Source organism: Chelonia mydas, chromosome 15 (genome assembly GCF_015237465.2).
Source record: "Chelonia mydas isolate rCheMyd1 chromosome 15, rCheMyd1.pri.v2, whole genome shotgun sequence".
Classification (NCBI taxonomy): Eukaryota; Metazoa; Chordata; order Testudines; family Cheloniidae; genus Chelonia; species Chelonia mydas.
The window spans coordinates 6541601-6558462 of NC_057856.1; the positions used below are offsets into that span (position 1 = coordinate 6541601).

The 16862-nt window shown below is 45.1% G+C and overlaps 1 protein-coding gene across 5 annotated transcripts in view; it reads right to left on the bottom strand.

Moving 5' to 3' along the window:
• Nucleotides 1-16862, bottom strand: part of RBM19 (RNA binding motif protein 19) — a 122291-nt gene that overhangs the window by 36404 nt on the left and 69025 nt on the right. For 4 of the 5 annotated variants that reach the window (XM_043529320.1, XM_043529318.1, XM_043529319.1 and 1 more), the window contains exons 22-23: nucleotides 9936-10041; nucleotides 3-123 (exon numbers count right to left, since the gene is read on the bottom strand). In XM_043529320.1, coding sequence (XP_043385255.1) covers nucleotides 3-123; nucleotides 9936-10041 — 227 coding nt within the window. Of the gene's footprint in view, nucleotides 1-2; nucleotides 124-9935; nucleotides 10042-16862 lie in introns of those variants that run through there. The other variant, XM_037878442.2, reaches the window with a different exon arrangement.

The following is a 16862-nucleotide window of genomic DNA, read 5'->3' on the forward strand; positions in this document are numbered from 1 at the left end:
ACCGTGAAAATGCTCGGCTGTTTTCCGTCTCAGGGCCTCCACTGTTTCCTCAGTGTCAGCCCACTCCAAGACCAGCCTCCTGCCGTACAAGTGTGTGCTGTGGCACAGGGCGCTGAAGGCTTTCTGAAGGTTTAAAGGGGGGTGGGGAAAAAGAAATCTCATGTAAGGAAACAAACTTAATATCTGTATGAGTTAAGTAATAGACATTGCCCTCCCTCCACCTCAAAAAAACCAAAAACCAAATCTATAGGGACTCCTGGAACCCCAAGGCATCCAATTGTGGGGGTAGGGGACATTACATAAGAATGGACATCCTGGGTCAGACCAAAGGTCCATCTAGGCCAGTATCATGTCTTCCAACAATGGCCATTGCCAGGTGCTTCAGAGGGAGTGAACAGAACAGGTAATCATCAAGTGACCCATCTCCTGTTGTCCATTCCCACCTCATGATCCAGACAGGGTGCTGATGTTCCTAAACACTTGCATTATGGAGTCTTCCCCTTGAAATCCAGCTACTCAAGGGGTACATCTAAACTGGAATAAAAGATCTGCGGCACAGCCACCACTGGCCTGGGTCAGCTGACTCGGGTTAACCGGGCTCAGGCTGTGGGGCTAAAAATTGCAGTGTGGACATTTGGGCTCGGGCTGGAGCCTGACCTTTGCAGGGTCCTCGACCTCAGGCTCCAGGACAAGTGTGAACATCTACACAGCAATTTTACAGCCCCTCAGCCAGAGCCCCATAAGCCTGAGCCAGCTGACCGGGTCAGCCACAGGTGTTTAATTGCTGTGTACACATACCCTAGAAGACAGCTCTCTCTCGGGAAGAGCAGTCTTCTGCAGCATGGTATCTTACGAATGCATTTGGTGGGGGCGATGGGAGGAGACATAAAACTGAGTGCAGCTGAGAAACACTGGCACAGGTTGGATGTGCCATTCCACACTGCCTCCAGGCATACGTTTAGTGCAACACAACAGCTGTACAACCTGGAGTGTGGTCTTCTGCTTAGAATGGGAGCAGTCATCTAAGTCTCTCACACCAGGAAAGGTCAGACTAGATGACCACAGTGGTCCGTTCTGGCCGTGGAATCTGACAACACCGCAGACCACGTCACTCTCCTGTACGTCACAGTGAGAGTGTGAAACACAAGCATGATTCCAGAGCTCAGCTTTATGATTAAGTAGGTCCGCTGAGGCAATGCATTTTGAGAACTCCAGCTATTGGGGATAAGAAGTCTTCCCTTCCACTAAATTCTGGTGATAGCATAAGTCACAGGAGCAAATCCGGATGCATCAGAACCCCAAAATGGAATTGCCTTCTATTTCATTATTGTGGTTTTGTTTCTCATATAGTAAAAAGGTTCGAATGTTTCCCTATTTGCTATTGCTAAAGAACATGAGGAAGGCCATGACCTCACACTGACACTGAAGGCACAAGTGCTGGCAGTACCATTAACACAACAGACTTTCTAGATCCTCAGCTGATCAATGGGAATGCTCAGGAAACACTGGCTTTTTCCTTGGAGCTGTGCTCGGGACACTGCAGGAGTGCGCCCCGTTATGCAAACACACAGAGCCAGCATTTCTATAGCTCCACTCATTCCAAGGGACTGCAAAGTGCTTCAGAACAAGCCCAGACACATTTAGGAAGACTAAAATGTTCTCATAAATGTGTCAGATAAGATTGAAATAAAACATGTTTATAAGGTTTGTAAACTGACTTCTATGGGACACCTACAGTGACTTAAATGTATGTAGAGTGAGAAACGAATCAATTCACCAGGAAGTGAAATTGCAGCCATGTCTGGGGTGCAACACAAGAGCTTTTTAACAGCATACAGTAATACTACACAACTACTCAGGACAGGATTTGAACAGCATATGCAATTAAAACAGGGACAATTTAGACAGACAGTATTGTAGGTACTCACTCAGACTGGCACTGGGTCAGGATACCAGAATTAACCTAGTCTGACTCCTGTCTCCTACAGTGACCAGTCTTAGAAACTTTAGAAGAAGTTGCAAGAATCTTCATAATGTCTCACCTTTGAACCCAAGCCCCTTTCCATCCTCTCATAAATCAGCCTGACTCGGCTCAGCAAACACTCAGGAACCAGATCTTAAGACCCTGCTGAGGGATGGGTCACAGTCTGAGTCTCACTAGGACTCAGGTCCAAGTCCTGTCATTTTGCAGTAGAGATAAAAGATCTGCACAGTGCAGTGTGAATGTGTGAGCATGGCTGTGCATGGCTGTGGGACCTGGGTCCAGCAATCGTAAATCCAGGTTTATCATGTAGCTTGGACGTTCAAGCGCAGGTATGGAAATACCGAGTCCACAAGTCCGGGTCCCGCAGATGCGGGTTTACAATGCAGTGTAGATATACCCTTAGGGACTAACCTGCCAAAGGGGGGAGGAAAGGGGGAGTATTATTTTTCTTACTGGCCCTACTCTGTTGATGGCTGGTTCCTACTTTGAAGCAGGCAATTTTATAACCAGCATATATGTTTATCCAGACATAACCATGCATGTTCTTATCCATATAAATGTCTAATCCTTTTATGTGACTCCTACAAAGCTCCTGAAGCAATGAATTCCACGGGTTAATTATCTGTTGCATAAAAAAAAAATTGCCATTTCAATATATTGCCTGTTTCAGTGAATGTCTCCCCCATTCTAACATTAAAAAAAAAAGAGTGAACAGGAGCTCCTGATTTGCCTGCCCTCCCCCATTCATTATTTTATTGACCTCTCATCTCTCTCTTCTTCTTCTCCTCTCTAAACTATATGATCCTAAACTGGAAAAGGACAGATGCATTAATTTTCGGTTGGGTGTATTTTCTCCTCCTAGTACTTTTGCAGCTACAGCTGTTTTTATTTGCCGCCACTGTTGTTTTAAAGGCCTATTTTCACATGGAATGTTAGCCAATTAGCAGAGCAATGTGTTGGCTTAAACAAATAGTCGAGGGGTAGGAGGAGGACTTGGGAGCAGAGAATTGTGATGGCTGTTTACATTGGCACAAAGAGCAATTCCACCCCTGGCAAACAACTGCAGCTCTAATCACTAGGCCTCATTTGTTAATTTATACTTTTTAATTTTTCACTTCCCACAACCCGAAGAAGAGAAAGGCTGTATTGAGAACAGTCAGGAATGAGCACGTATTGCCAGGGCAGCCATATTTTGCCCTCCTGGGAGGTCCAGCTGGTAACCTGCCAGGCAACTGGGCACCTCATCTATATCAAATGAAGCTGTCTGCAGCCACCTGTATTGTTAACGCAGGGCGCTGCCCGTGGAGACCACAGGTCTCAGCATGCTGGGATATTCCATCCAGTCTGCTTGAATATGTTAACCCAATTAGTGTTCTTTATTCCTGTGCTCAAATATATGGACTTAATTTGTATTGCCAGTTTACAGGTTTGTTAATAAATGTGAGCATTATTGATCCTTTGGAAAAAAACAAAAAACATTGCATGCTGGGAACTATAGTGTCTGTGGGACCACCTTCAAGATGACCTCCCAAAGAAGGTGCAGGGGAAAGGAAGATATGTTTGTGCCATTTTTTTATTTCTTTAGGAGATATGAAGAAGGCCTACAAGGATTTTTTTCTTCTTTATTTTTAATCCTCCCCCTTCCTTTTTTTTTTAAACATTAGAAATTCAGGTCATGTCTACATTGGAAGAATCTGTGGACAACCAGTGAACAAGAAAGACATTGCGAAGTCACCAGAGAAACTATACATGTTATAGACGGACAGTGATTTTTTTTTTTTCTATTCAGACTGTTTACATCTCAAGAGCCGAGAAGGCTCCTCCCAAGCCCTCACCTCTGGAATTTCTCCAGAAGAAAACAGGCAAGATGAGACTTGACATTCATGATATCATTAATATAATATAATATAATGAGAAAAAAATTCTGATGTTCTTTATACATCATAAAGGAAACGAGCAGAAACCTAACTCTCTCCCCGTTTCAGGTCACCTTTTAAGAGGAGGTTGGGTGAATTCAATCCTCAGGATCACACTTTATCCCCATCCGACCTACTGGCTGATAACCAGAGCTGTAGCCAGCTGTTCATCCAAGACTGACACTCATTGGAAGAGACTTCTAACCCTCCACTTACGAGTATCTCTTTACATCGATGTAAAGGAGGGTGGTGAAACACTGGAATGTGTTACCTAGGGAGGTGGTGGAATCTCCTTCCTTTGACGTTTTTAAGGTCAGGCTTGACAAAGCCCTGGCTGGGATGATTTAGTTGGGGATTGGTCCTGCTTTGAGAAGGGGGTTGGACTTGATGACCTCCTGAGGTCCCTTCCAACCCTGATATTCTATGATTCTGATTTAAAAGCTCTAGGTGCCCTTGATTGTTGAAAAATGCAAATCAAAAAGGAACTCCACCACAACCAAGCAGCAGCAACCTCTGCTAGTACAACCCAAGCTAGGTAAATGAAAATACAAAGCATCCTTCCCCCTCCAACTCTCCACCACCCTTACGATTCTCCCCGGCTTTCAAAATGCCTCAGGGCTTGCATGAAAACTACAGGCCTAGTGTTTAAGGAAAAAATGGACATGCTCATGTTTAAAACCTTGCTTCTGAACCCTTGTGGATCTGATTTTACATTGTTTGGTTTAGCTTAATGTAACAGCTCGCTATGGCAGGAATTCTTTGCTAGCTAAGTGCCACTTACAGAGTCCTAAAATTACAATATGGCTTTGGGAGAGTCAGCCAGCTGAGTTAGAGTTGGCTGCTCCATGTGCTGTGAATAGACTAAATCAGCCTAATGCAGTTTTCATTTGCAAATTTAAACAAACTGCACCCCAAAATGCTTTGTAAAGTTCAGTAATAAATTAAATGTTGCTTATTTGTAATCCACTTCCAGGGTGCTCATTAAAAGGCATCTAGAGCCCATGCAGATGTGAACCAACAGCATACAAAACATTTCCAAAAAAGCCTAAAGAAAACCAGCTAGCTAAATCCAGAACATAGCCAGGAAGCATCACACACATGCTCAAAATGTGTTTTCTGATGAGCTATTGAACTGTGGTGCTGCTGGAAGTACTGGTAGCCAGGTCCTGGAAAGGGTTAGAGAGGAGGTAGGTGTTGGGTAAGCCAAAATGAACAGGGAAAGATAGAGAGAGGAAGAGGTGGCCAAGAAGGTGGGGTGGAACAAGCTGATAGAAGGTGTTTTGAAAGCCAGAAGGGCAATTCTGCGATGGATTCCAAAGCCAAGGGGCAGCTAGTCAAGCTGTTTGGGGACTGGGCTGTGCAGACGGAAGAGACAGTCTGCTTGTAATGGTGTCTGATGGCCTGGGGATTTGGAAAGTCATAGATCAAGAGACTGGACCACTCAGTTAATCTCCCTTGGGTGCTATTCCTCACCATCTCTAAACACTGTTTTAATTTTGGGGACACTGCTTCTTTGACTCTTCATTCCCCATTGCCCTATTAAACACTCAAGCGTAAGAGCCTTAGGGCCAGAGTCATTAGAGGGACAAAGGGTTGATAACATTAGACTGCTGACAAATTTTCTTTCCTTCCTAAAAAGGAAACAGTCCCAGATGAGGACATTCCCTACAATGCCAGCTGAGCTCAAGTTTGTTTTAAAGGGTTGAACGTCTTTCCTGAATGGGCAATTTCTATTTGGAGACCAGATGTATTTTTATATCAGCAGGGGGGAAGGAAAGCAGAAACTCTGCCTGCAGTATTAGCTAAAAACAACCCAACTCTCTGCAGTGAGTACTCCAGGAAACATACAAATAAGCCAGTGCTGCTTTAATCAGAATCAATGTGCTTAGCAACACTGATCTGTGCAAAACAAATTCCTCCATGCAGCCACAAAACCAGATACCTTTAAACTTGACATCCATCTTTCAGAAGAGATGTAAACCAATGACCTGGCCTGCGGTTGTTAAAAATCCCAGGGTGCTTTTTAACAAGAGTCAGGATGTTAAGAAAGGCTGCCCTGGCTACTTTCCAATTCTGATCATTCCTCACTTTCAGTTATTAGAGGTGATAGCCTTCAGTTCCTGTTCTAACGTGTCTAGGGCTGCTGTGTTCTGCCATACACCAGAGGTGGTTGCATTTCAATAGTGGATTGTTAATCTTACTATAGGAGCATCTTGAGGTGATCATGGCCCCATTGGACTAGGAGCCGTATTAACAAAGTGAGAGAGAGTCCCTGCCTTGAAGACTTTACAATTTAAAAGTCAGATGGGAGGTTCAGCTTCAGTAACTCAATTAGAATAAAGAAAAGGAGTACTTGTGGCACCTTAGAGACTAACCAATTTATTTGAGCATGAGCTTTCGTGAGCTACAGCTCACTTCATCGGATGCATACTGTGGAAACTGCAGAAGACATTATATGCAGAGAGACCATGAAACAATACCTCCTCCCACCCCACTCTCCTTACAATGTGTATGAAAATCAAGGTGGGCCATTTCCAGCACAAATCCAGGTTTTCCCACCCCCATACACACACAAACTCACTCTCCTGCTGGTAATAGCTCATCCAAAGTGACCACTCTCCCTGCAATGTGCATGATAATCAAGGTGGGCCATTTCCAGCATAAATCCAAGTTTAACCAGAACGTCTGGGGCGGGGGGGGGGGGGGGGGGGGGGGGTAGGAAAAAACAAGGGGAAATAGGCTACCTTGCATAATGACTTAGCCACTCCCAGTCTCTATTTAAGCCTAAATTAATAGTATCCAATTTGCAAATGAATTCCAATTCAGCAGTTTCTCGCTGGAGTCTGGATTTGAAGTTTTTTTGTTGTAAGATAGCGACCTTCATGTCTGTGATTGCGTGACCAGAGAGATTGAAGTGTTCTCCGACTGGTTTATGAATGTTATAATTCTTGACATCTGATTTGTGTCCATTTATTCTTTTATGTAGAGACTGTCCAGTTTGACCAATGTACATGGCAGAGGGGCATTGCTGGCACATGATGGCATATATCACATTGGTGGATGTGCAGGTGAACGAGCCTCTGATAGTGTGGCTGATGTTATTAAGCCCTGTGATGGTGTCCCCTGAATAGATATGTGGGCATAGTTGGCAACGGGCTTTGTTGCAAGGATAGGTTCCTGGGTTAGTGGTTCTGTTGTGTGGTATGTGGTTGTTGGTGAGTATTTGCTTCAGGTTGGGGGGCTGTCTGTAGGCAAGGACTGGCCTGTCTCCCAAGATTTGTGAGAGTGTTGGTCATCCTTCAGGATAGGTTGTAGATCCTTAATAATGCGTTGGAGGGGTTTTAGTTGGGGGCTGAAGGTGACGGCTAGTGGCGTTCTATTATTTTCTTTGTTAGGCCTGTCCTGTAGTAGGTGACTTCTGGGACTCTATCAATCTGTTTCTGTTTCTGAAACCTGTCAATTAGAATAGCACCTTACAACAAGAGCTGGCTATCACAGGCTACTTGTGGAATAAAGAACATCCTACTCATCATGAGCAAGGGGATCAGAATCTGGTTCTAAAAGACCTATTTGAAACACAATGGATTCCGAGAGAGAGTGTTGGTGCCCAGTTCCTTTAGGCTGTTATGAAAATTCCAGTTCACTCACTCAGAGTCATTGTAATTGCCTTGCGAAACAGGTGGACAAGGCAGTTCACAGGAACTAAGAGCACTTTTATCACACAACAAACATTTTATGTTTACAATAGGTTCTTCTTTCACAGTCCACAACAGTTCAGCTCAGAGGTCTCTCAGCCTGCCTCCCCCCTCTCTCGTTCACATAGCATTGAACCGGGAGCCAGTTATGCAAGGGTTTACAAAATTCAGAATCCTACTCATTGATACGTGGTTCATTCTTTTCTTGACGGCCAATAGAATGAACCTGCTGTGCACTTTCTTAACACAATTAAATCCCCCAAAGAAACAGAAAACAAAGCTACTTTTCTCAAAAGGAAGAAAAGCACAAAGCTCTCTCTCGATGCAGGGCAATGCCCCAGCACAACAGGATCTGTGCCCTTGAGAGTTACTGCTAGGTCGGTGTCTAGGGACAAATGAAGTCACACACTGGACTACAGATCTGAGGGATGTTGCCCAGGTGAAACCTCTAACAGGGAAGTCTGCCCCGTTAGGGGCAGGGGGTCTGGGGACAGCCAGCCCTGTTTTGAGCCAGGGCCTCTTTAAGAGCAGATGCTCGGGCCTGGGAGAGGAAGTAGGGTGGTTCTGGTGGCAGGCTGTGGAAAAGAGGGACTCCCAAGCGGACAGTCTGTGGGAAGACTGGGGATGAACTGCCAGGGACAGGGAGTTGGATTTACATTGAACTGTTTTCATGTTAAGTATCAGAGGGGTAGCCGTGTTAGTCTGGGTCTGTAAAAGCGGCAAAGAGTCCGGTGGCACCTTATAGACTAACAGACGTATTGGAGCATAAGCTTTCGTGGGTGAATACCCACTTCGTCGGATGCATGTAGTGAAAATTTCCAGAGACAGGTATAAATATGTAAGCAACAATCAGGCTAGGGATAACAAGGTTAGTTCAATCAGGAAGGATGAGGCCTCTTCTAGCAGTTGAGGTGTGAACACCAAGGGAGGAGAAACTGCTTTTGTAGTTGACTAGCCATTCACAGTCTTTGTTTAATCCTAAACTGATGGTGTCAAATTTGCAAATGAACTGAAGCTCAGCAGTTTCTCTTTGAAGTCTGGTCCTGAAGATATTTTGCTGCAGGATGGCTACCTGTAAATCTGCTATTGTGTGTCCAGGGAGGTTGAAGTGTTCTCCTACAGGTTTCTGTATATTGCCATTCCTAATATCTCATTTGTGGGCATGTTTTCATGGTGGGGCTTACTAAAGATTGTAGTGCAGCCAGTAAATGGTGCCAGGGAGAAAGGGCCTGAACAGACTCTGGGAGTGGCATTTACTCTTTCCTGGGCGATGGAGACAAGCTGACAGCTTAGGAAGCCTCTCTGATGCATCTGTCCCCCTTACAGGCACAGGTGGCAGGAAGAGGAGCAGCAAAGCATGAAAAGCCAAAACCTTCATTTTGAGGCTTGCTGCTTTTTTTTCCTGCCACAAGTCCCAACCCCTGTGCCTCAGAGTATGGGATACAGCAACTCATTCGAGACAAGGTATAAACACATACAACAGCCAGTAGAGGGTGCTAAGGTGGATAGGCTCAGCACATCAATCTCCAGCCCCAATCAGGACCCCTTTGGTTGGAGCCAGGCTGACATCTGACATCTACCTGACAATTGGGATCCAGGAACTCCTTGGATTATTCTTATATGTATAAGAATAGTATTTGCTCAGATTGGGGCTCCATTGTGCTAGCCACTGCACATACACATAGCGGGAAATAATCCCTGCCCTAAAGAACTTAAATTAAATAAACCAGACAGACAAAGGGTAGGACTAGGGAAGTATCTTTACGCCCATTTTACGAATGGGAAACGGAGGCTCAAAAATGGGAATAACTTGTCCAGCCAGAGTCAACCAGTGACAAAACCACGACTGGACCGAGGAATCTTCCTAACTTCCAAACCTGTGTTCGTTCCTCCTGTGATGCTATTCAACGGCGAGCCACACAATACCATTTGGTGGCTTTTACACGACAGCAGAGCTGTCATGACAGCTTCTCTGGCCAGTCAAAAACTCTACTAGATTCATAGATTCCAAGGCCAAAAGGAACCATTGTGATCATCCAATCGGATCCCCCTGTATCTGAAGGCCTCAGACGGTAACTCCATAGTTTAGGCCTTGCCTACGTTGGGAATTAGCAAACATTCCAACCATTGCTGGCCAAGCACCCAGGAAGATGCACCACTGCAAAATCCAAGTGCAGACAAGGAAAGCCACAATAAAGTAAGCTGCTGATTGCTGAAATCTGGCCTGAATCCTACCCTAGACAAGGCCATTGTTCTTTAAGTGAAAGGCCAGAAAGCAGACATAATTTGAGGGCTGGAAGGAAGAGGGATAGGGAGAGAGGACTGTGCCACTAAGCTCACCTTGGCATCCTGTTTGGTGAGGAAATCCACAAATCCAAAGCCACGGTGAGATCCTGTCCCGGCCATTTTCTTTGGCAGGCGGACGGTCTTCAGCTCTCCAAAGGTGCTGTGAATAAGAGACAGGGAAACAATACTTTGATAAAAACCCACCTCATTTATGAGCCAAGGCCGTGCCATTACAGGGATGCCCCCTTTCATGTAAGCCTGGGAGGCATTACAGCTACAAAATGATCACTGCAGGCAAATGCTGTACCATTTCTCTAGGCCACATTTAGTGACAGATCTTGGTTACTAAAGGTCTTCCAATTGGACACTCCCCAACACAGCAGAAGACATATTTGCAGTATTTGGCATGTTTCTTCTCTCCTCGGAGGAAAGTGAGGATTTGTGCTGTACCACTGTACACAGTGTTGAACACACAAGTACATCTCCTCCTCATTAACAGTTTAATATTAGGCAGCAGCACACTCGGCCTCAATTTATGGTGAACTCCCCATTCCTTTCAGGCGGTATTTAAAATCAGCCACTGTACACAGGGCACTGATGTGAACCAGGAAAGGACAGGAGCCCATGGGGCTAGAAAGCCATGCCAGGCAGGCTCACAGTGCTAGCATGGTCTTTCCAGGAACAGCTCCCCTATCTCCCACAGGTTCCACTCCTCACTCCCTGCGGACGTGAGTATCCTCTGAGCAGCGTCATAACTTGTAAAGCATTAAAGAATCAGGCAGCTGACTAGTTACCTCCCAATCCTGTCCGATGGGCTTCTCTTTTCAAGCTATTCTCTTACTTCAGACCCCTTGATGGGCTGGGTCAGAGGGAAACGTAGCTTGTGAGAGCTGAAGGCTGATTCTGAATACTTTACCTTCCCCCCCCCCCCCCCCCCCCCCCCCCCCCCGAGAGAGAGAGACACTGCCATTTTAGAAATTCCACAAGAGGCCACCTTTCTCTGCAGCTGAGCTCTAGCTCCCTTTCTTTTCTTTTTAATGTCCAGTTATCATACACATATGCACAAATTGCAGACAATAAATATTTAATGTGGACTGGGTCTGAATAGATGTGTTATTTTATTTGAAAATCTACACACACACAAAGAGGTTGGAGATGCAACAATGCCAAAGAGCGACCGGGACTAAACACAGTAAAGGCCGTAAATGCTCTCGTGAAATGATATAAGCTAAATCCAGAGAGTTAACCCGCTGCACTGGCAGCATGACCAGGCATTCATCTATCCAATTTCCTCAGGCAGTGCGGTGTGTAAATGTAGCATTATGAATCCTCAAAATGAATCTGCACGTCTGCTCCTTGTAGCTCTTCCCCCCCCCGCAAACCCCCCCTTTGAGACGGTGCTAAGGAAACAAACAAACAGAATAAAACAGAAGAGACGCAACAGCCTTGGAGAGCAGGAGTGCTCAAGTCTAAACGCGGCAGAAACATTACATTGTTTTTGGTGGTGAACCAGTCTCCCACAAGGTGGCTGGTGGGGAACTGAGACTACAAGAACTCCATTACTATTTGTATTAGAGTGGTGCCTGGGTGAGCCAAACAAGATTGGGGCCCTGCTGGTGTACGCACACCTAGTAAGAGATAGCCCCTGCCCCAAAGAGATTACAGTCTGAAGGGACAAGACAAAGGGTGGGAGGGGAAAAAGAAGCAGACAGAGGGGAAGTGACATGCCTAAGCCACCCCAGGTCAGTGGTCACATTAAAATGCAGGTCTCCTGGCTCCCAGACCAGTGCCCAAATGACTAGACAACATCAGGTCACACTTCCAACAGGGGAATGTTGCAGGGTGGATACAAATCAATGATTTAAAAAAAAAATTAAAAGAATCGGATTTTTTTTTATTTAAATCAGATTTTTTTTGATAAAATGCTTTTTGAGGAAGAAACTTATCTAAAGACAGTTTTAACTGAGATATATTATAGCTCAAAGATATATCATCATGGTATAGGGATATAAATTCTAATTCTATAGTATGAGACAATATATTCATGTAATGTTTAAGAAAAGTTTTGTAAACGAGTTCTAATAGTTCATGGATTAGGGACCCAATCTTATGGGGTTCCACAGGCTTCTGTATAGGTTATTTAGGTTAATCTTTCTATCTACCCAATGGGACTCAGTGCTCAGCCTGGAAGATACCATCAGAGATGCTTAGTTTTGCAGTTCTCAAACTGGTTTCAGAGTAACAGCCGTGTTAGTCTGTATTCGCAAAAAGAAAAGGAGTAGCTTTCGTGAGCTACAGCTACAGGTTGCATCCCATGAAGTGAGCTGTAGCTCACAAAAGCTTATGCTCAAATAAATTGGTTAGTCTCTAAGGTGCCACAAGTCCTCCAGTTCTCAAACTGTGGATTTGGATTTCTCTCTCCAGTGGTAACATGCTTGTTAACAGCAAAAATGTTTTTAAATAAATAAATATATAGAGGTGAGAAATAACAGACCTCAACTCTACTTTCCCTCTGCAAATTTGTGTACACAGAGTCAATCCCCTACCTCTCTTTAAAAGTAAAAAGTTTCAAAAAATTCAATGAATAGAAGATTGTTGGGGGCGGAAGAGATCTGGACAAGGAGAAGAAGTCTGGAGATAAATGTGAGAAGCGAGGGACATATGTTTTTTGTTAAAATATTTATGTTTGCTGTTGAAGAAAAAAATCCAGAATACTTAACGTTGTTTTAGTTAAATAAAACAATTTAAATGCCTGTCTGGTGATGTTCTCCTCCTAATACAGCCTGGCAAGAAAATCCTCCAAATATTAATGATTAACCTGTTGAATTGGAGATAGTTCACCTCCCAATTTACCTTTGGTAAATGAAATAACCGAACAATCATTCATTTTCTGATACAGCTGTAAAACTAACCTGAAAAGTTTTCAAAATAAATCACTTAAAAAATGCATAGTGTGTACCTTCTAAAAATGAAACATACGTCTCTCTCTGAGTTGCGAAGAATATGTATTAAGGTTATAACAACCAACAAGAATGCACTTTTATGTAGAAAACCATGATTAAATCGAGTCTTCCTGACTAGTGATTTAAATCAATTTGATTTAAATCAAATCCACCCTGGAATGTTGATTCTTTTGCGGCACTGCCTGGTGGGGAGTGCATGAAGAAGGGCCTTTGACAGGAGACATGCACACAAAAGAATATGAATTATACCTTGACCTTATATGATATGCCTCCCACAGGAAGAAATCTCTCACAGCTACATACAACCATGATGTGAAATCCCACTACCCTGATGTGAGATAGGTGGGCATCACCCCGTTTTAACAAAGGGCAAACTGAGGCACAAAGGCCCAGATTTTTAAATGTATTTCGGTACACTGCCATTGATTTTCAATGAGAGTGAGACTCCTAAGTCAGGTGTTAGAATGATGATCAGAAGAACACTTACATATCTGTGAAAATTGGGTCAAAAAGCTTAAGTGACTTGACCCAGGTCACAGACGCAGGCTGTGACAGAGCTGGGAAAAGAACCCTGTTCTTCCGCCTCCCAGGCCTGTGCCTTGCCCACCAGAAGCCCAGGTAAGAGGTCAGTGAGGGAAACATGCTGAACTCTGCCCATAGCTCTCGTGTGATATAACCACCACATTATTATAATAATTAGTACTGACCCCTGGGGATTGTTTGTTTGGGGAGATGACCTGAAAAAACATTGACATTCAGACTCACCCGAAGAGCAGGAAACCAGCAAGAGCGTAAGGTGGGCATACCCACAACCTGGGCGGCGGGACAGATTTAACACACCTGTAGGGACTCCACGAGAGCAAGCAACACCATCATGGGAGCGGAGCACGTTTGAGTCCCTTGGGCCTAGGGGAGAGGGTTGGATGGGATAGACACCAGCTCCACCAGACTTGAGCTACTTACTTGACAGTGGTATCCATGGAGCAGCCGCTGAGGGGCTCAGAAGGGAACGCCCAGAGACCCTGGCCTGGGCAGAAGGGGATACACTAGGACTCCCAACAGAAGCACAGATGACCCCGCTAGGGATAGGGAGAAAAGCCACCCCACTGTGTTGATAATTAGAAACCATAACACAGCAATTACCATACGAGCAGCTGTGAATGAAGTGGAGAGATTGGGCCTTTAATGTTCCCCTTGCCACCTCGGTGGAGAAACTCACACCTCACGTAACCAATTATTCCTTCATCTAGCTATTTTTTAAAATGGGGGGGGGGGGGGGAGGGTACAATTACCCTCTCCTGAATGGGATATCCCTTATCCGGGGAAAATAGTTTATGCTTTGAACAAAGGGAGGCATTCTCACATTTCTAATTTGTTTTAAGGGGTGTCCTATGCACGCATAGGTACAAAGAGGGAAGTGTGCTTTATGGCAGCTCAGATCAATGACATCTCCCTCGCTTCCCTATAACCAACTTTGATGCACACAAATCCCACTTGCCCATAGGTGTAAGTGTGACAATGGGAGGGGTGGGGATGGTTCCCTGATCTGTGTGTCGCAAATTGGACTCATCAGAGAGGGTTGCCGAGGAACCTGGCTGTCGGAGCTACTAACACAAAGCGGCGCACTGTGCGGCCCACACCCTCTCCACGTATGAAGGGAAAAACCAGTGAGACTCAGAAGTGGCAACTGACACTTTCTTCATGGGACACCCATGGCCAGGACCAGAGCTCAAACTCTCTGAAGTAACTAGTGACTGAGCTGAGATGTTGCGAAGGGAATTTGAAATCCCTCATTTGTACTGTGCTACTTACTGCCAATGGAGGAGAGTTTAAAAAAAAAAAAAAAAAAAAAGCAGTGATTATGGTATTAAAATTCAGTGAGAGCCAAGGCAGAAGGATCCTCACATACTGAATACCAACATTCCTTCCCTAGTGTGTCTGCCAGGGTTCATACACCGCCTCAGAGCGTGACAGGACTCACAGGGCCATGGGTGCCTCACCCTCTCACTCCGTAAAAGATGCAGTGGTGACTTTGCTTCATACCAATCAACATTCATGCAAAGACAACAGCATGTTGGCCCTATTGGGGCGAATCATCTATATGGATTCAGGAAAAGAGGGTCACATACTTCTCCTCAATTGTGCACAAGCCCTGATCTGCACCCTACAACCCACAAATTGCAGGAACTCAATGGAGAGGCGAGACCTGGAGGATTCACCGAGGCAAGCCAAAAGTCACAGGTGGCAAATGAGCAAGATGAGCAGACTTCCTGTGCAAGACCTCAGCCAGTGGGGCACATCAGTGCTCCCACTGAAACATACGCAGCAGCACAAGGGTTTGCAGATTGTCTGCATGGTGTTCCTGGAAGTCAATAACATTCCCACGACACTGCTAACTCTTCCAGCAATTGAGTGGATTTCCTCATAACCAGCTGGGCGAACAGAGAGAGAAGCAGACGGAAGCTGCTAGACTCGTCTTCAGCTGGGAGCAGGCGAGTTGGAAGAACGAGCCCATGGCCTGCTGACCGTGAGGATGGTATGTTACTATCAAATGGACTGAGATCCTTCGTTTAGTTTTGTGGATAACAAAAAAGCCTATTTGGCACCTCTCAGCACAGGAAGGTCCCAGATATCTGGTGTTGGCACTTGTGCTCCTTTAATGGTGAATATGAAGGAGAATACAAATGAACATGGCCACACATGCGCCTCCTCAACACACACATTCCCCTGTGGTGCCTGCTGCTGTTGCCAATAAGCACCATCCTCCCTGTCACTGAGGTCTGTAACCTAGGGACCATCACTGACCCCTCCCCTTTCTTTGCCTTACACAACCAGGCCATGTCTAAATCCTTCGCCATAACATCTCAAGGTCCATCATCATCTTGCTGTCCACGCCCACAAAAGTCCTTTCCAGGCCCTCATCTCAATTACTGTACCCTCCTCCTCGCCGACACCCCTTGCCCCTCCCTCTCCCCCCTACCCCCATTCATACTCTTCACTCCGGCTCCATTACTCCATACCTGGATACCTCCACTGGTGCCCTCGCTTTCCACCATGTTTGTTTCAAGCTTTTTGTCCTCACCATCAAACCCCTTTATAGTCCTCCTGCATTTATTTACCTGTTCTTTTCTATTATTGTGTTGCCCCTGTGACCTGCAGTCACTGCTGAACCAACCTCAGCCTCGATGACCTGTCTGTCCATGTCTCCCACAACTATCTCTGTGCTTTCTTCCACAGCAGCCCCTAGGCCCCTACCCTTTCCTCTTTCAAATTTCCTTCAAGACTTACCTCTGCTGTGATGCCTACAAGAAAATCAGCCAAGAAATGCTGGCTCAGCAAGACATGTTCTAACCCCGAATGCTCTGCATCTTTGCTGTGCCCTTTCATCCCATTCTCCGTCTGAATAATATCTATTTCGACTGTAAGTTCTTCAGGGCAGGGAGCTTTTCTTCCTCTTTGCAAAGTACCTAGCATGCCTTTGGCACTACATAAATAACAGCGATTGTACTAGATGCTTCCATAATTTAGCCCTTTCACATTATACACTTCTGAAATGGTGTCATTATTCTTAGACCCTAGACACTGAGCAAAGATCAATCAGAATTAGTGCGATAAGCTGTTAGTCACTATCTAATCAAAGGAAACTCAGCTGAAAGACTCCAAAAAGGAAAGGGAGAGCATAATTTCACCACTGATCTATACAAATGGTTGCACAAGAGACTACATACAGTGCATCCCAAGAACAAGATGGTTAATCTAACTGTTGCAAGGAATCACCCCGAGACCCCCACCCCGCCCAAATATAGATGCTAGAAAGCTCATCTCCCATTCCAAGTGAATCCAGTGCCGATTACATTGCAAAGTCTAGTCAAGAAAAGATTTAACGGTTTGCCAGTAACATGGGGCATTATGCGCAATGAATGCAAAGTTCCCAAGGAGGCACAAGCACAGTGTAGCTTCTCCCTTCACTGACCTGCAAAATGCTGTCTACAGCATCAGGCCTAAATTCTGCACCATC